The sequence below is a fragment of the Anolis sagrei genome, chromosome 1 (genome assembly GCF_037176765.1).
Source record: "Anolis sagrei isolate rAnoSag1 chromosome 1, rAnoSag1.mat, whole genome shotgun sequence".
In the NCBI taxonomy this organism is placed as follows: domain Eukaryota; kingdom Metazoa; phylum Chordata; class Lepidosauria; order Squamata; family Dactyloidae; genus Anolis; species Anolis sagrei.
This window is the reverse complement of record NC_090021.1, coordinates 337082000-337102165: the sequence shown is the minus strand read 5'-3', so window position 1 is coordinate 337102165 and position 20166 is coordinate 337082000. Positions and strand designations below refer to the sequence as shown.

The following is a 20166-nucleotide window of genomic DNA, read 5'->3' as shown; positions in this document are numbered from 1 at the left end:
GCTACATCCATGGCATTCCATACATCTAAGCAGCTTGTAATTCTATCAAAAAAAGCAGTGTGCTACTAAATGTACTAAATGATTGACATGGGGGGGGGGGGAGAAATTCAGCTCTTTCAGTTTACAAAGCTTTCATGCATGGTCACGATTTTTAGTTGTCACGAAGGAACTGTCTTCAAACCTGAAATAACTTTCTACAAATCCTGAAAATGTAATTGTTCAAAATCACTTCCACCTACACACCAACACAGCAAATACCTCTGTACGTGAAAATCACATTTTCTTAATCCACAAGCCTATTCAATGGTTTTACTTTTATAAATAAGAAGAAAATGCATATTGACAGAACCTGATGCAACACAAGCCACTTTACCTTGAGAGCAAATGAGTAGGCCTTTTCTCCCACGTTGATGGACTTGGGATCATCATCATCTAGGCTTTCCCAAATTCTGACATCTCCATCACTACCACAGGTTACAATGTAACTATTTTTTTAAAAAAAATCAACAACACACACAAATATATGGAATTATTACAGAATCGTTGACTTACATACAAAGCTTTAACAAAAAATAAACATTAACAAAGCATTAAATTATCCAAATGTAACAAAAGTGAAGACATCAGTCGAAGATCTGTAGATCACAGAGGTCAAAAATAAGACATAGAGAAATGGGAAACGTGTTGATGTGTTGTTTCCAAGTCACAGACAGAACTTTTAAATTATTATTATTATTATTATTATTTTATTATTAAACTTTATTTGTACCCAGCTAGCATCTCCCGGAGGACTCGATGCGGCTTACAAAGGCCAAGGACTCAACACAACACCGCTAAACAATAACAATACAATTCAAAACAAATTAAAAACATAAGCAATAACAAACATTACATCATTACGCAATAAAAACCAGGACCGGGCCAGTGATGGGTACAGGTTAAAAAGTGCTGTGTGTGGCAGGTGGTATGTTGGATTTCTGGGCAAGTGCAATGTGCAGAGAGTCTTAAACTCTAATAAAGTGCTTCTGGGACATAGTGCTGGAGGTTATCCTATTCCGGAAAGGCACATCGGAATAGCCAGGTCTTCAAGTTCTTCCTAAAGACTGCCAATGTGGGTGCTAGTCTAATGTCTTTGGGGAGGGTGTTCCAGAGTCAGGGGGCAACCACAGAGAAGGCCCTGTCCCTCATCCCCATCAAATGCGCCTGCGACGCAGGTGGGATCGCGAGCAGAGCCTCTCCAGATAAACGAAGGGAGCGCGTGGGTTCATAAACGGAGATGCGGTCACGCAGGTAGGCAGGTCCCAAACCTTTTAGGGCTTTGTAGGTAAGCACCTGCACCTTGAATGCATTTGAAAATCAAAGGGAAGCACCGTATGTATTGAAGATACCTAAATCTATTCTTCTAATGGTATGGTGAGGGGATTTTCGCACTACTGTCATGAAGTATAAGATCTGTCACTTTGGAACATGGTGGACATACAGTCCTTCATACTGTATTTTTCCATAATAAATCCCATTACAATTTTGTCTTTGTAGTTTGGATTTCAATTATTGCACCAGATATGCTACCTCTTCTTGGGAATGACTGTGTATCTATAACGCCCCCGGTGGTGCAGAGGGTTAAACCCCTGTGCCGGCAGGACTGAAGACCGACAGGTCGCAGGTTCGAATCCGGGGAGAGGCGGATGAGCTCCCTCTATCAGCTCCAGCTCTTCATGCGGGGACATGAGAGAAGCCTCCCACAGGGATGATAAAACATCAAAAAAATCATCCTGGCGTCCCCTGGGCAACGTCCTTGCAGACGGCCAATTCTCTCACACCAGGAGTCACTCCTGACACGAAAAAAAACTACACAAACAACTCTACTACTTTGTCTTTCAAGTCTTCCAAAAGCCAGTGGCACCTCATTTATAAATTCATATCCGACTTTCCACAAATGACAACCAAACACATGAGGATACAATGCAGTGTAAAACAATTATACAAACCATAACACAGTAAAACTGTAACAAAACAAATAAACTTGTAATGGAAATACACTGATGAGATCTGCAAGAACATTTTAAAACATAGGCCCCTTTTTCATTGCCATATAAAATCCGGATTATCTGCTTTGAACTAGATTATATGGCAGTGTAGGCTCATATAATAATAATAATAATAATAATAATAATAATAATAATAATAATAACAACAACAACAACAACAACAACAACGGCAAAGACTCTGGCACAAACCAATAAAAGTGGTCCCAGTGGTGATCAGCACACTGGGTGCAGTGCCTAAAGACCTTGGCCTGCACTTAAACACAATCGGTGCTGACAAAATTACCACCTGCCAGCTGCAAAAGGCCACCTTACTGGGATCTGCACGCATTATTCGCCGATACATCACACAGTCCTAGACACTTGGGATGTGTCCAACATGTGATCCAATTCAACAGCCAGCAGAGCGTCTGCTGTGGACTCATCTTGTTATGTTTCAAATAATAATAATAATAATAATAATAATAATAATAATAATAATCTTTATTTATACCCTGCCACCATCTCCCCGATGGGGACTCGGGGCGGCTTACATGAGGCCAAGCCCAAACAACAGAATAAAACTGAAAACGCAAACAATAAACAACATCATAATTACATAAAACATAAATGCATAGCGATATAAAATCACAATAAACATAATCACAGTGACAATGGGTGGGCTATATGTAATAGTTAAAAGGAAAAACTAACTAAAAGCTGATTTAAAAACTCAGGTTAGATAAAGGAGAAGCAGATTATTTGCAGAGGGTTCATTAAAACAGGGGTTGTGGAATCAAGCTTTTCCACAAATTTCCCACAAATGTGAATAATCTGGATTATATGGTAGTGTAAAAGGGGCCCAAGAAAGATGGATGAAAGTGACAAATAGTAAGATCACAAATACTTGGGGGGACATTTATTAATATGGGGAAATTTAGTCCTTCAATATTGTGATGGCTATAATTAACTTTATTTATATCCTACCTTTCCCCACATAATTAATACTCAGGGCAGTTATGGAAATCCCTAATTTGAACAGCGGTAGAATCATAGAATCATAGAATCAAAGAGTTGGAAGAGACCTCATGGGCCATCCAGTCCAACCCCATTCTGCCAAGAAGCAGGAATATTGCATTCAAACCACCCCTGACAAATGGCCATCCAGCCTCTGCTAAAAAGCTTCCAAAGAAGGAACCTCCACCACACTCCGGGGCAGAGAGTTCCACTGCTGAACGGCTCTCACAGTCAGGAAGTTCTTCCTAATGTTCAGATGGAATCTCCTCTCTTGTAGTTTGAAGCCATTGTTCTGCGTCCTAGTCTCCAGGGAAGCAGAAAACAAGCTTGCTCCCTCCTCCCTGTGGCTTCCTCTCACATATTTATCCATGGTTATCATATCTCCTCTCAGCCTTCTCTTCTTCAGGCTAAACATGCCCAGTTCCCTAAGCCACTCCTCATAGGGCTTGTTCTCCAGACCCTTGATCATTTTAGTCGCCCTCCTCTGGACACATTCCAGCTTGTCAATATCTCTCTTGAATTGTGGTGCCCAGAATTGGACACAATATTCCAGATGTGGTCTAACCAAAGCAGAATAGAGGGGTAGCATGACTTCCCTAGATCTAGACACTATGCTCCTATTGATGCAGGCCAAAATCCCATTGGCTTTTTTTGCCGCCACATGACATTGTTGGCTCATGTTTAACTTGCTGTCCACGAGGACTCCAAGATCTTTTTCACACGTCCTGCTCTCGAGCCAGGCATTGTCCCCCATTCTGTATCTTTGCATTTCATTTTTTCTGCCAAAGTGGAGTATCTTGCATTTGTCCCTGTTGAACTTCATTTTGTTAGTTTTGGCCCATCTCTCTAATCTGTCAAGATCGTTTTGAATCCTGCTCCTGTCCTCTGGACTATTGGCTATCCCTCCCAATTTGGTGTCGTCTGCAAACTTGATGGTCATGCCTTCTAACCCTTCATCTAAGTCGTTAGATGATACGGTAAAGATACTCAAATTTAAATGCAGTACGACTGCAAAAACACAGCACTAGTGTGAACTGTAGCATATACACAGAAAGCTATGCTAATTTCTTGTATTTTTCATCACATGAGACAAAACAATGTGGGAAGCCCATCACCATCAATGGCATCTACCATGTTTGTATTAAGTCACAAGTCAAAAGATACATATAAAACTCATGCAGAAAGTGTTTTTTTATAGGAACAGAAGCACTCGCCATTTCAGAATTTTATTTTGGAATTAATATGAATTTTATAGAAATACATTGTAATATGTTTATTTTGTAGGATTTTTACAATGTTTATGTGTGTTAATTATACTGTAACCCACCTCTAGCAACAAGGCGAGGCAGTTAAGAAATAACATTATTATTAGGTTCTTGTGGGTTTTTTTCGGGCTATATGGCCATGTTCTAGAGGCATTTTCTCCTGACGTTTCGCCTGCATCTATGGCAAGCATCCTCAGAGGTAGTGAGGTCTGTTGGAGTTTGGAAAATGGGTTTATATATCTGTGGAATGACTGGGGTGGGGCAAAGAGCTCTTCTCTGCTGGAGCTAGGTGTGAATGTTTCAACTGACCATCTTCATTAGCATTTGAAGGCCTGGCTGGGTCTGGGGGAATCTTTTGTTGAGAGGTGTTAAGATATGCCTGGTTGTTTCCTCTCTCCTGTTTTGCTGTTGTAATTTAAAGTTTTTTTTAATACTGGTAGCCAGATTATGTTCATTTTACCATATTACCAGTATTAAAAATCTCTAAAATTACAACAGCAAAACAGGAGAGAGGAAACAACCAGGCACATCTTAACACCTCTCAACAAAAGATTCCCCCAGACTCAGCCAGGCCTTCAAATGCTAATGAAGGTGGTCAGTTGAAACATTCACACCTAGTTCCAGCAGACAGGAGTCCTTTGTCCCACCCTGGTCATTCCACAGATATATAAACTCCAAACTCCAACAGACCTCACTACCTCTGAGGATGCTTGCCATAGATGCAGGCAAAACATCAGGAGAAAATGCCTCTAGAACATGGCCATATAGCCCGAAAAAACCCACAAGAACCTAGTGATGCCAGCCATGAAAGCCTTCGACAATACATTCAACATTATTATTATTATTATTATTATTATTATTATTATTATTTGAGACACAACAGGTTGAGTCCACAGCAAACAAGATCACTATGTTGGCTTTTGTATTCGATCACATGTCGGACACGTCCCAAGTGTCTAGGTCTGTGTGATGTATTGGCGAATAATGCATGGAGATCCCAACAAGGTGACCTTTGGCAGCTGACAGGTGGTAATTTTATCAGCGCCAATTGTTTTTAAGTCTTTAGGCACTGCACTGTGTGCCGCTCACCACTGGGACCACCTTTACTGGCTTGTGCCAGAATCTTTGTTGTTGTTGTTTGTTGTTGTTATAAAACCTACTTGCCTGAGTAGGATTGTGGGTTCACTTACCTCCCGGTGTCATCAAAGCAGACCTCTGTGTGGCCTTCTGTGTGACCGTATCGCATTGGTTTTTGTGAGGATGGCATTTTCTGTTATCTAAAAAATAGTGTTGATAAAACAAATGTTAAGTAATAGCAGCAGAAAAGGGGATTTAAAGATGGACTCAAAGCGAACCTTAAAAACTGGCATAGACACTGAGAACTGGGAAGCCCTGGCCCTTGAGCGCTCCAGCTGGAGGTCAGCTGTGACCAGCAGTGCTGCAGAATTTGAAGATGCACGAATGGAGGGTGAAAGAGAGAAAAGTGCCAAGAGGAAAGCGCGTCAAGCCAACCCCGTCCAAGACCGCCTTCCACCTGGAAACCAATGCCCTCACTGCGGAAGAAGATGCAGAGCAAGAATAGGGCTCACAGCCACCTATGAACCCACCCCCAGGACAGAGAAGCAGATGGCGGAAACAGAAGAACGGCCTACCTCAGGGGAGCGTGCTTGCTCCAGCAGTGTTTAACATCTACACAAATGACCAGCCACTGCCAAAAGGGACAGAGAGTTTCATCTATGCTGATGATCGTGCCATCACTGCTCAAGCAGGGAGCTTTGAGATGGTAGAACAGAAGCTTTCCGAAGCTCTAGGTGCTCTCACTGCCTATTACAGGGGAAACCAGCTGATCCCCAACCCATCTAAAACACAGACGTGTGCTTTTCATCTCAAGAACAGACAAGCATCCCGAGCTCTGAGGATTATTACCTGGGAAGGAATCCCACTGGAGCATTGCAACACACCCAAATACCTGGGAGTCACTCTGGACCGTGCTCTGACCTACAAGAAGCACTGCCTGAACATCAAACAAAAAGTGGGTGCTAGAAACAATATCATACGAAAGCTGACTGGCACAACCTGGGGATCACAACCAGACACAGTGAAGACATCTGCCCTTGCGCTATGCTACTCTGCTGCTGAGTATGCATGCCCAGTGTGGAACACATCTCACCACACTAAAATAGTAGATGTGGCTCTTAATGAGACATGCCGCATTATCACGGGGTGTCGGCGCCCTACACCACCGGAGAAATTACAATGCTTAGCTGGTATTGCACCACCTGACATTTGCCAGGAAGTAGCAGCCAACAGTGAAAGGACCAAGGCAGAGACATCTCCAGCTCATCCCCTGTTTGGGTATCAGCCAGCACGTCAACGACTTAAATCAAGATATAGTTTTCTAAGATCTACAGAAACACTCGCTGGAGCACCTCAGCAAGCGAGAGTCCAAAAGTGGCAGGCTCAAACCCAGAACCTCAACCAATGGCTGATACCAAATGAGAGACTCCCCCCTGGGCACACAGAGGACTGGGTCCCTCCCCCCCCCCCCCCCAATTCTGCACCTGAGTATAATAATATAGGGGGGTCCCTTTCCCAATAAAATGAAGGGGGAGAAGGAGGAAGAGGCACACATACACACAAATACATCCATTCCACCTCACTCCCCTTCCACTCTAGCCCAGGCCTCTCACCAGCCCACGAAGGCAAGGCCTCTCTCGCTTCTCCTTCCCCTTCTCCAGGCTCCGTCCAGGTTTCCCGCGCTGTAGGCCCGAGGCGGAGCCCCGCGCTGACGTCAGAGGCAGGGCCGGGCTTGGAGCCCCAGGGGCGGGCCGGGAAACTACGAGAGGAGGCGGAGCCAAGAGGGCGGGGAAACAGCTAGGCCTCAACTCGCCTTGGGGCCCTCCCACACAGCCACACAACCCAGGCCCCTTTTGTACAGCCATATAACTCAGGTTCCTTCCACACAGCCCTAGATCCCAGAATATCAAGGCAGAAAATCCCACAGTATCTGATTTGAACTGGGTTATCTGAGTCCACACTACCAGATAATCCAGCTCAGTGTGGATTTAATACAGCTGTGTGGAAGGGGCCTGAGAACACACTGCCATTACTTAGGCGATCCCTCGTTGTCCAAGAAGGATAGTTTTCCAAGATCGGTGTCCTGGCGGTGGGACCATATGTGGCTGTGGAGCCCTATTCTCGATCTGCATCTTCTCCCACAGTGAGGACATTGGTTTCCAGGTGGAAGGCGGTCCCAGTCGGGGTTGGCTTGATGCGCCTTCCTCCTGGCACGTTTCTCTTTCGCCCTCCATTCGTGCCTCTTCAAATTCTGCAGCACTGCTGGTCACAGCTGACTTCCATCTGGAGCACTCAAGGGCCAGGGCTTCCCAGTTCTTAGTGTCTATGCCAGAGTTTTGAAAGTTGGCTTTGAGCCCATCTTTCAATCTCTTTTCCTGCCCACCAACATTCCCTTTTCCGTTCTTGAGTTCGGAGTAGAGCAACTGCTTTGGGAGAAGGTGGTCGGGCATCCGGACAACGTGGCCAGTCCAGCGGAGTTGATGGCGGAGGACCATCGCTTCAATGCTGGTGGTCTTTGCTTCTTCCAGCACGCTGATATTTGTCTGCTTGTCTTCCCAGGAAATTTGCTGGATTTTTTGGAGGCAGCGCTGATGGAATCGTTCCAGGATTTGCATGTGACATCTGTAGACAGTCCACGTTTCGCAGGCATATAGCAGAGTTGGGAGGACAATCACTTTATAAACAAGCATCTTGGTCTTCCTATGGATGTCCCAGTCCTCAAACACTCTCTGCTTCATTTGGAAAAAATGCTGGACTCGCAGAGCTCAGGCGGTGTTGTATTTCAGTGTCAATGTTGACTTTTGTGGAGAGGTGGCTGCCAAGGTAGCAGAAATAGTCAACATTTTCTGATGTTACACCATTAAGCTGTATCTCTGGCATTGGAGAGAGGTTGCCTGGTGACTACTGGAACATTACTTTGGTCTTCTCGATGTTCAGTGACTCGCGACCTCCCTTTGTGTGGCTCCTAGTCCCCTTGAGTGACCCCAATTCCCCTTTTATGGCCTTTGATCCCATTTTGGTGGCCAATAATCCCTTTATCTCCCTTATATGTAGCCTAGTACCTTTTGTTGCCCCTGACCCCCCTGAGTGTGACATCCGATTCCCCTTTGTGTCCTTTTGTGGCTCTTAGACCCCCTTTAGTGACCCCAATTTCCTTTCTATGGCCTTTGATGGCTAATAATCCCCATTTTTGTTACCTTGACCTCTTTTTCTGCTGTCTAACCCCTTTCTCAATGGCTCTGATCTCTGGTTATGGCATCTGATTGCCCTTTGTGATCTTGAACCCCCACAACCCCCCTTTTGTGACTCCTAATCCCCTTGAGTGACCCCAATTCCCTTTTTATGGCCATTGATGGCTAATAATCCCCCTTTTTGTTACCTTGACCTCTTTTTATGGTGTCTAACCCCTTTCTCTATGGCTCTGATCTCTGATTATGGCATCTGATTCTGCTTGGTGACCTTGAATCCTCACCACCTCCCTTTGTGTGGCTCCTAGTCCTCTTGAGTGACCCTAATTCCCTTTTTATGGCCTTTGATCCCATTTTGGTGGCCTATTATTGCCTTATCTCCTTTATATGTAGCCTGGTCCCTTTTGTTGCCCCTGACCCCACTGATTGTGGCATCCGATTCCCCTTTGTGTCCTTTTGTGGCTCTTAGACCCCTTTAGTGACCCTAATTCCCTTTCTATGGCCTTTGATGGCCAATAATCCCCTTTTTGGTTACCTTGACCTCTTTTTCCATTGTCTAACCCCTTTCTCTATGGCTCTGATCTCTGATTATGGCATCTGATTGCCCTTTGTGATCTTGAACCCCCACCACCACCCTTTTGCGGCTCCTAGTCCCCTTTAGTGACCCCAGTTCCCTTTTTATGGCCTTTAATGGCCAATAATCCCCTTTTTAGTTACCTTGACCTCTTTTAGTGACCCCAGTTCCCTTTTTATGCCCTTTGATCCCATTTTAATGGCCAATAATCCCCATATCTCCTTTATATGTAGCCTGGTCCCTTTTGTTGCCCCTAACCTTCCTGATTGTGACATCTGATTCCCCTTTGTGTCCTTTTGTGGCTCTTAGACCCCTTTAGTGACCCTAATTCCCCTTTTGTGGTCTTTGAGTCCATTTTGGTGGCCAAAAATCGCCTTATCGCCTTTATATGTAGCCTGGTCCCTTTTGTTACCCCTGACCTCCCTGACTGTGGCATCTGATTCCCCTTTGTGGCTCTTCGACCCCTTTGGTGACCCTAATTCCCTTTCTATGGCCTTTGAACCCATTTTGGTGGCCAATAATCCCCTTTTTGGTTACCTTGACCTCTTTTTCTGGTGTCTAACCCCTTTCTCTATGGCTCTGATCTCTGATTATGGCATCTGATTGCCCTTTGTGATCTTGAACCCCCACAACACCCCTTTTGTGACTCCTAATCCCCTTGAGTGACCCCAATTCCCTTTTTATGGCCATTGATCCCATTTTGGTGGCCAATAATCCCCCTTTTGGTTACCTTGACCTCTTTTTTTCTGGTGTCTAACCCCTTTCTCTATGGCTCTGATCTCTGTGTATGGCATCTGATTCCCCTTTGTGGCTCTTAGACCCCTTTAGTGACCCTAATTCCCTTTTTATGGCCTTTGATCCCATTTTGGTGGCCAATAATCCCTCTTTTGGTTACCTTGACCTCTTTTTCTGGTGTCTAACCCCTTTCTCTACAGCTTTGATCTCTGGTTATCGCATCTGATTCCCCTTTGTGGCTCTTCGACCCCTTTGGTGACCCTAATTCCCTTTCTATGACCTTTGATCTCATTTTGGTGGCCAATAACCCTCTTTTTGGTTACCTTTTTCTGGTGTCTAACCCCTTTCTCTATGGCTCTGGTCTCTGATTATGGCATCTAATTCTCCTTTGTGATCTGGAACCCCACCTTTTGTGGCTCCTAGTACCCTTGAGTGACCCCAATTCCCTTTTTATGGCCTTTGAACCCATTTTGGTGGCCAATAATCCCCCTTTTGATTACCTTGTACTCTTTTTCTAGTGTCTAACCCCTTTCTCTACGGCTCTGATCTCTGATTATGGCATCTGATTCCCCTTTGTGGCTCTTCAACCCCTTTGATGACCCTAATTCCCTTTCTATGGCCTTTGAACCCATTTTGGTGACCAATAACCCCCCTTTTGGTTACCTTGACCTCTTTTTCTGGTGTCTAACCCCTTTCTCTACGGCTCTGATCTCTGATTATGGCATCTGATTCCTCTTGGTGACCTTGAACCCTCACTACCTCCCTTTGTGTGGCTCTTGGTCCCCTTGAGTGACCCAAATCCCTTTCCTTTTTGCGTCCCTGCCTGCTGAGCCCTCCCCATCCCTTTCGCCTTCCCTTCCTTGTTCTCCCCCCCTTCTTCTTCTTCTCCTCTGCTGGTGATGCCTTCCTCCTTTCTCCCATTCCCTTCCTTCCTCCCTTCCTTCCCTTCCGTTCCACCCCCGCAGCCCAGCCCAGGCCCTCCCTCTTTCCCTCTTCCTCCAGCTGTGCAGCTGATCCATGCTGCCTTTGTGTCTGACAAGGAGCAGATGCGCCTGCCTGCCTGGCGCTGAGACCCTTCTTCTCTGTGTCACACCGAGGGATGCCTCCCTCCCAGAGGGTCCCTTCTTCTGGCTCTGCCCCCCAAAAGGCCCCTTCTCCTCATCAGCAGGTGAGTAGGCGTGCTGCTGGGGGCTGCGCCCTCTTCTTCTCATGGCATTTCCTTGCCACATCCTCTGTCCATGCAGATTCAACTTCTGCTTGTGCTTGGATACTGTGTTTCCTCCAATGTGGGGAAAGGATATCCTCTGTTTGTAGCTCTTTCAGGGGTGGAAACAAAATCACCATCATGGGGTAGAACTTAATCCCTGATGGCAAAACTTTTCTAAAGAGTGTTATGTTGAATTTTGGAATCACTTCTCCAGCATAAAGCATTGACAAGGAAACTTATAATATACTAGCCGTCACATGCCACGCATTGCTGTGGCCAAGTCTGGTGATCTGGAAAATAAAGTAACGAGAAGGTGTGTTGGTTTGTAATATATGTAATTCCTTTATGTTTGTGGGTCAACAGTATTTCTTGTTGTTTCTTTGTCAGTGTTGATGTGAAGATTGTCTAGTTTGCCTACTCTGGAACATGCAGCATATTATTGTCTTTCTTTAGAGGTCCCTTTCAAATCTATGATACTATATCTGCCATATACATAGATATGGATGGCCAGGGGTGGCTCAACGCATTACGCAAAGTAAGCATTTGCAGTATAGTTGATTTTGCCCAGGGGCACTCTTGAGGCGCTCTTGGGGGAAAATAGACCTTGACATATGCAAGTTGTAGTTACTGAGATGTATAGTTCACCTACAATCAAAGCTCATTCTGAACTCCACCAATGATGGAATTGAACCAAATATAGCACACAGAACTCCCATGACGAACAGAAAATATATATCAATGATTGTTGGGGGGGGGGGGGGGGAATACTGTTTGCTTACCATTGAAAATTACCCTTGAAAATTACCTCGACAAAGACCACCAAAAACACAGTATTTTCTGTTGGTCATGGGGGTTCTGTGTGGGAAAATTGGGCCAATCCTATTGTTGGTGGGGTTCAGAATGCTCTTTGATTGTAAGTGAACTATAAATCCCAGCAACTACAACTCCCAAATGTCAAGGTCCATTTCCCCCAAACTCCATCTGTGTTCATATTTGGACAAATGGAGTATTCATGTCAAGTTTGGTCCAGATCCTTCATTGCTTGAGTCCACAGTGCTCTCTGGATGTAGGGGAACTACAACTTCAAAACCCACCAAACTCTTCTAGTGTTTTCTGTTAGTCACAGGAGTCCTGTGTGTCAAGTTTGGTTCAATTCCATCATTGGTGGAGTTCAGAATTCTCTTTGATTGTAGGTGAACTATAAATCCCAGCAACTACAACTCCCAAATGTCAAGGTCCATTTCCCCCAAACTCCATCTGTGTTCATATTTGGACATGTGGAGTATTCATGCCAAGTTTGGTCCAGATCCTTCATTGTTAGAGTGCACAGTGCTCTCTGGATGTAGGTGAACTACAACTCCAAAACCCACCAAACCCTTCTAGTGTTTTCTGTTGGTCACAGGAGTCCTGTGTGTCAAGTTTGGTTCAATTCCATCATTGGTGGAGTTCAGAATTCTCTTTGATTGTAGCTGAACTATAAATCCCAATAACTACAACTCCCAAATGTCAAGGTCTATTTCCCCCAAACCCCATCTGTGTTAATATTTGGGCATGTGGAGTATTCATGCTAAGTTCAGTCCAGATCCTTCATTGTTTGAGTTCACAGTGCTCTCTGGGTGTAGGTGAACTACAACTCCAAAACCCACCAAACCCTTCTAGTGTTTTCTGTTGAAAATTAAAAACCACAGGACCCCCCTGACTAGATCTGGAACACCATCTTGAAAAGCTTATGTGAATAAGAAGGTTTTAGCTTTTAGCTCCGTTGCTGGTCCCACTCTTAGTTTACATCTGGTTGGTAGAAAATAATATTTACAGAGAGGTCAGCCTTAGCACGTTGCCTTTCTTCTTGCAGTTCTGTCTTGCAGCTACTGTTCCTTTTCCCAAGCCAGCACAGGACATGTTATTTTTAACTTTTGTCCAGCTATGCTACCATTAAAAAGTTAAAAATAAGGTTTCCTTCTCCTCCCAGTCGGTCATTTCCAATTTCCCTGCATATGTTACTCTTTCTTACATGCATACCCTTTTAAGTTTTGTAAATAGTGGATATACCAGCAAAAAAAATGACATAAATGCATGTCTTATTTTACTTCTTCGGTGTGTGTTTGAAATAGTCCAGGAAACATGTTCAGAATGATAAAAGTATAAACCTGAGAGGTCACAAAGAACCAGGATTTTCCCCTCCCTTCTTGTGTGTTAATATTTTTGGCTGTTGTTGATATCCAAGCTGATAAAAATGTTTCTGGGTGGCTTGTTTGATTATGTTTACAGTACATAGGAAAGTGTTTCAGGACTCACGTTGATTTATGAGATGTGTATCTTACTGTGGCAAAATATATTTCAGGACTAGCTGTCCCCTGCCACGCGATTCTGGAGCCCAGCCTGTGTAGATGTGTTTTGTGTGTGTGCATATATGTGTGTATATGTGCATATATGTGTGTTTGTGTATATATGTGTGGTTTTGTGCATGTGTTGTAATGTGTTTTTTATTTGTTTATTGGTTTTTAAAGTCTCTTCCACTGTGTTTTTCGGTGTTTTTATGAGTGATGGTCACTTGTTGGCCTGATAGGAGTGTTGTGTCCAAATTTAATGTCAATTCGTCCAGTGGTTTTTGAGTTATGTTAATCCCACAAACGAACATTACATTTTTATTTATATAGATACTAGCTGTCCCCTGGCACGCATTGCTGCAACCCACATGGGGGTTCTGTGTGGGAGAATTGGCTCAATTCTATTGTTGGTGGGGTTCAGAATGCCCTGTGATTGTAGGTGAACTATAAATACCAGCAACTACAACTCCCAAATGTCAAGATTCTATTTTCCTCAAACTCAACCAGTGTTCACATTTGGGCATATTGAGTATTCGTGTAGAGTTTGGTCCAGATTCATCATTGTTTGAGTTCACAGTGATCTCTGGATGTAGGTGAACTACAACTCCAAAACCAAAGGACACTGCCCACCAAACACTTCCAGTATTTTCTGTTGGTCATGGGAGAACTGTGCCAAGTTTGGTTCAATTCCATCGTTGGTGGGGTTCAGAATGCTCTTTGATTGTAGGTGAACTATAAATCCCAGAAACTACAACTCCCAACTGACAAAATCAATTTTTTGAGTGAAGGACATACATTGGGTTGTTAGGTGTCTTGTGTCCAAATTTGGTGTCAATTCGTCCAGTGGTTTTTGAGTTCTGTTATTCCCACAAACGAACATTACATTTTTATAGATATAATGATGTGCTTTTGGGGGAAAAATAAGTTGGTACATCATTCCATTTTGAGGAGTGTAGCAACTTTGTTACACTACTAACTTGTGTACCCAGCATTATTTGAAAATTGTACAAAATGCCTAAGGTTGTGGGTGAACTACAACTCACCCCAAAAAACTCCATCAGTCCTTAAAGTTTGTTATGTTGGGCAAGCTTGCTCTAGGGATGGATCATCGGTGGGGTTCAGTGTGCTCTCTGCAGGGTAAACTACAACTCCCACTATGGTGAGTCAGTTTTCTCAAACCCCTCCAGTAGATTGAGCTAGTCATGGGGGTTCTGTGTGCCAAGTTTGATCCAGGTCCACCATCGGTGGAGGTCACAGTTTCTCTGGTTGTGAGAGAACTACAACTCCCAGAAAGAAATATCCCCCCCCCCCCCCAAAAAAAAACCCTCCAGTAATCAGAATATCAGGTATGTGTGCCAAGTTTGGTCCCCATTCATCAGTGCTTGGGTTCACAGTGTTCTCTGGATGTAGTTGAACTACAACTCCCTCAAATCAAGATAAAATTTCCCCAAAGACCTCCAGTATTTCTTGTTGGTCATGGGGGCTCTGTGTGCCAAGTTAGGTCAAATTCCATCATTGGTGGAGTTCAGAGTGCTCATGGATTTCAGGTGAACTATAAATCCCAATACCTACAACTCCAAAATGTTCGGGCCAATTCCCCTCAAAACTCAACAGTATTCAAATATGGGCATATCTGGTATGCATGCCAAGTTTGGTCCAGATCCATCATTGTTTGGGTTCATAGTGTGCTCTGGATGTAGGTGAACTACAACTCCTATTAAATCCCTTCAAAGACCTCCAGTATCTTTTCTTGGTCATGGGGATTCTGTGTGCCAAGTTAGTTCCAGGTCCATCGTTGGTGGAGTTCAGAGTTCTCCTAGATTGCAGATGAACTGTACATCCCAGTACCTACAACTCCTATAAATCATGGTGAATTTACCCCAAACCTCTCTAGTATAGTCAGTTACTGATCCATTCCTCTGTTTACTGTGTGCCATAGAAAGGAGTAGGAAAGGGTTAAGAGAGAGGCAGTGGGTGGGGTCATGCACATTCCACACCAATGGAGAGTGTAAGTAACACTGGGATGTCTGTGGTGGAGGAAACACATAAAATCTAGGATGAAATTGTCCCTGTATGAAAGCTTTCACTTGGGTGGTGGGCATTATGGTGTTTGCAGAGGACCTTGGCAGGGCTCTTGGACATGTTCACAGGCTTTTAGGTTTCCCTGTCATCTCTCAGTATGTTGTCTTCATATTATTATTTTTTTCAACCTTTTCTGAAGATGTTTTTGTTGAAGCTTGAATTTATTTATTTGTTTGTTTGTTTATTTATTTGCAGCTTTTATATTCCGCCATTCTCACCCCGCAGGGGACTCAGGGCGGATTACAGTGTACACATATATGGCAAACATTCAGTGCCAATTTTTGACATACAAACATAGACAGACATACACAGAGGCTATTTAACTTTTTCTGGCCGCCAGGGGAGCTGTTGCTTTCCTCGTCCATCTGCGATGCTGATGAAGCACTTCCACATTCCCCGCATGCTTCCCCGCTGGAATGCTTTGCTGGAGTCTTCTTTATGGCCTCATAAATCAGTTAATTTAACCTCCCCACATTTTTTTAAGGTGGTACCTAATTTTCCTACTTGACAGATGCAACTGTCTTTCGGGTTGCAAAGGTCAACAACAGGCTACACACAATTGGTTGGAAACACACTCCAACCCCGGCTGGCTTCGAACTCATGACTTTTTGATCAGAGTGATCTTAATGCAGCTGACACTCAGCCAGCTGCGCCACAATCCCGGTGAATTGCCAAATAGCAGTTGGGAATGTGCCCATCTTTATGCCACGTCTATCTCTAGCCTTATCCACGTTGCCTTCGGCATTTCAGTATCAAATACTCGTGGATCTATGGATCGAATGAGTCGCCTTTGGGCTGAGAAGGGTGGTATACAAATACGGCAAACAAACAAACAAACAAACAAACAAAACAGAGCTGAGCAAGTGTTTGTGTCTGGGAGGAGCTATTGCCTCTTTCATGAGACTTGGAAAGACACACCCTCTGGAAAAAAAGTTGATTTTCTCCTTCATCCAATGCTCTTTAGTGGGTGGGAATTCTGCAATATTTTTTCGTCCCGTCTGTGCCATTTTTGGGTCAGAGAAGCCTTTTTTTTTTTCTAAACAGAAGTGCCTGGAAGTCAGTTCCTCAGTCACTTCCTGTTGGGAAGAGAAGGAGAAGCATAAAATGCTTAAAATGGCCTGGGGAAAATGTTGAGAAATTTCTTTCATATCCTCTGGCCACCATTTGGGGGCAAAAATGTGTGTTTGTTTATTTATTTGAATGGCCTCCAGGAGGGCCTTGGAACTACAAAAATACTAAGTTATTTATTGTATTTTATTAAAGCACTTCTATCCTGCCCTTTAGGATAGAATCTCAAGACAATGTGTGTTGGGTTGTTGTAGGTTTTTCTGGGCTATATGGCCATGTTCTGGAGGCAATTTTTCTCCTGACGTTTCGCCTGCATCTATGGCAAGCATCCTCAGAGGTAGTGAGGCCTCACTACCTCTGAGGATGCTTGCCATAGATGCAGGCGAAACGTCAGGAGAGAATGCCTCTTGACCATGGCCATATAGCCCGGAAAAACCTACAACAACCCAGTGATCCCGGCCATGAAAGCCTTCGACAATACAATGTGCGTTGTTCATTCGTTCAGTCGTTTCTGACTCTTCGTGACCTCATGGTCCAGCCCACGCCAGAGCTCCCTGTCACCCATCACATCCCCCAGCTCCTTCAGAGCCAAGCCAGTCACTTCAAGGCTGCCATCCATCCATCTTGCCCTTGGTCGACCCCTCTTCTCTTTTCCTTCCATTTTCCCCAGCATCATTGTCTTCTCCAAGCTTTCCTTTCTTCTCATAATGTGTCCAAAGTACTTCATCTTGGCCTCTAGTCTCCTTCCCTCCAAAGAACAGTCGGGCTTATTTCCTGGAGGATGGACTGGTTGGATCTTCTCGCAGTCCAAGGCATTCTCAGAACTTTCCTCCAACACCACAGTTCAAAAGCATCTCTCTTCCTTCGCTCAGCCTTCCCTAAGGTCCAGCTCTCACATCCGTAGGTGACTACAGGGAAGACCATGGCTTTGACTAGGCAATGGATCTTTGTTGCCAGTCTGATGTCTCTACTCTTTACTATTTTATTGAGACTGGACATTGCTCTCCTCCCAAGAAGGAAGCGTCTCCTGATTTCCTGGCCACAGTCTGCATCTGCAGTCATCTTTGCACCTAGAAATACAAAGTCTGTCACGGCCTCCACGGTTTCTCCCTCTATTTTCCAGTTGTCAATCATTCTTGTTTCCATAATCTTGGTGTTTAGCTGCAACCCAGCTTTTGCGCTTTCTTCTTTCACCTTGATTAGAAGGCTCCTCAACTCCTCCTCGCTTTCGGCCATCAGAGTGGTGTCATCTGCATATCTGAGGTTGTTAATGTTTCTTCCAGCAATTTTCACCCCAGATTTGCATTCCTCAAGCCCCACACATCCTCGCATGATGTGTTCTGCATACAAGTTAAAAAGGTTGGGTGAGAGGATGCAGCCTTGCCGGACGCCTTTCCCAATCTTGAACCATTATCCATTATCCAGCGGATATTGGCAATTTGGTCTCTTGTTCCTCTGCCTTTTCTGAACCCAGCTTGTACATCTGGCAGCTCTTGCTGTATGTACAATATAACTATGTCTCCACTCCTGATGTAGTAACATAAGTGGATCTGGGACATTTTTAACGGCAGCAAGATAGGAGATGCACTGGGAAGCTTTTTCTATAGAGATCAGAACAAAATAAATGGGAAGCTGCATGAACATATATTGCCTGCCTCCCTTCCCTTTAGACCAGGCCTGGGCAAACTTGGGCCCTCCAGGTGTTTTGGACTTCGACTCCCACAATTCCTAACAATCGGTAGCTTATTTTTAAGACATCCAGAGAAAGAAACCCCACTGATTCTAGACATTGTTCCAAATGCTCTTTGGTTGTAGGTGAACTATAAATCCCAGCAACTACGACTCCCAAATGTCAAGGTATTTTTTCCCCAAACCCCACCAGTGTTCACATTTGGGCATATTTAGTATCTGTGCCAAGTTTGCTCCAGATCCATCATTGTTTGAGTCCACAGTTCTCTCCAGATGTAGGGGAACTATAACTCCAAAACTCAAGGTCAATGCCCACCAAACCCTTGCAGTGTTTTCTGTTGATCATGGGAGTTCTGTGTGCCAAGTTTGGTTCAATTCCATCATTGGTAGAGTTCAGAATGTTCTTTGATTGTAGGTGAACTATAAATCCCAGCAACTACAACTCCCAAATGACAAAATCAACCTTTCCCAAACCCTGCCAGTATTCAAATCTGGGCGTATTGGGTATTTGTGCCAAATTTGGTACAGTGAATGGAAATACATACTGCATATCAGATATTTACATTGAGATTCATAACAACAAGTTAAACGTGAGCCAACCATGTGATGTGGCGGCAAAAAAAGCCAATGGGATTTTGGCCTGCATCAAGAGGAACATAGTGTCTAGATCTAGGGAAGTCATGCTCCCCATGCTCTATTCTGCTTTGGTTAGACCACACCTGGAATATTGTGTCCAATTCTGGGCACCACAATTCAAGAGAGATATTGACTCTAAGCTGGAATGTGTCCAGAGGAGGGCGACTAAAATGATCAAGGGTCTGGAGAACAAGCCCTATGAGGAGCGGCTTAAGGAGCTGGGCATGTTTAGCCTGGAGAAGAGAAGGCTGAGAGGAGATATGATAGCCATGTATAAATATGTGAGAGGAAGCCACAGGGAGGAGGGAGCAAGCTTGTTTTCTGCTTCCTTGGAAACTAGGACGCGGAACAATGGCTTCAAACTACAAGAGAGGAGATTCCATCTGAACACAAGGAAGAACTTCCTGACTGTGAGAGCCGTTCAGCAGTGGAACTCTCTGCCCCGGAGTGTGGTGGAGGCTCCTTCTTTGGAAGCTTTTAAACAGAGGCTGAATGGCCATCTGTCAGGGGTGATTTGAATGCAATATTCCTGCTTCTTGGCAGAATGGGGTTGGACTGGATGGCCCAGGAGGTCTCTTCCAACTCTTTGATTCTATGATTCTATGATTAGCAAAATTACAGTTATGAAGTAGCAACGAAAATAATGTTATGGTTGCGTGTCACCACAACATGAGGAACTGTATTAAGGGGTTACGGCATTACGAAGGTTGAGAACCACTGTCCTAGTCCAAAACTTTAACTTCATTGGCTCTGTGTCTTTATGAGTTCAGATCAAAAGAGGTAGAAGTGGGTTTCCTGGCATGAATAGTACAGTCAGAACTTACTTGCCTGTGTATCGAGTCTCATGAATAGTGACCCCTAAATCTCCTTTACTGAAGCTGGGAAGTAGGTTTTGCTGAGTTGTATTAATAACTTGCTTACTTACTCTCCATTTCTGAACATGCAGCATTACACTTTGCTATTCAGCTCTTTTGTCCTTTTAGTTTTTCATTGCTGTACACTTCCTTCACAAAAAAATACATATTTGACTATATAGCAATACTCTATAAACCTAGTTTTTCAGCCTCCTTTTTTAGGCTGAAAAATCTCCCTTCAGCTTATACTCAAGTCAAGGTTATTTATTATTTTACTCTGTTATTAGTATTATTTTTATTTCATGTATTATTTTACTCTATTATTATTACATTTACAGTATTATTATTATTATTATTATTACATTTAATACTCTCTTTATTATTGTTATTGTTATTGCATTTATTATTTTACTCTATTATTAC

The 20166-nt window shown here is 43.9% G+C and overlaps 2 protein-coding genes across 3 annotated transcripts in view; one reads left to right on the top strand and one right to left on the bottom strand.

Annotated features, from left to right (window-relative positions):
- The window catches only part of WDHD1 (WD repeat and HMG-box DNA binding protein 1), an 86455-nt gene extending 79340 nt beyond the window's left edge, over positions 1-7115 (bottom strand). For both annotated transcript variants that reach the window (XM_060753416.2, XM_060753424.2), the window contains exons 1-3: positions 6997-7115; positions 5497-5583; positions 374-485 (exon numbers count right to left, since the gene is read on the bottom strand). In XM_060753416.2, the coding sequence (XP_060609399.2) occupies positions 374-485; positions 5497-5573 (189 nt within the window). In that variant the 5' untranslated portion in view covers positions 5574-5583; positions 6997-7115. The remainder of the gene's footprint in view (positions 1-373; positions 486-5496; positions 5584-6996) is intronic.
- A 3299-nt stretch (positions 7116-10414) lies between these two features.
- The window catches only part of SOCS4 (suppressor of cytokine signaling 4), a 38693-nt gene continuing 28941 nt past the window's right edge, over positions 10415-20166 (top strand). The window contains exon 1 of the mRNA XM_060753437.2: positions 10415-11048. The gene's annotated coding sequence lies outside the window, so the exon portion shown is untranslated. The remainder of the gene's footprint in view (positions 11049-20166) is intronic.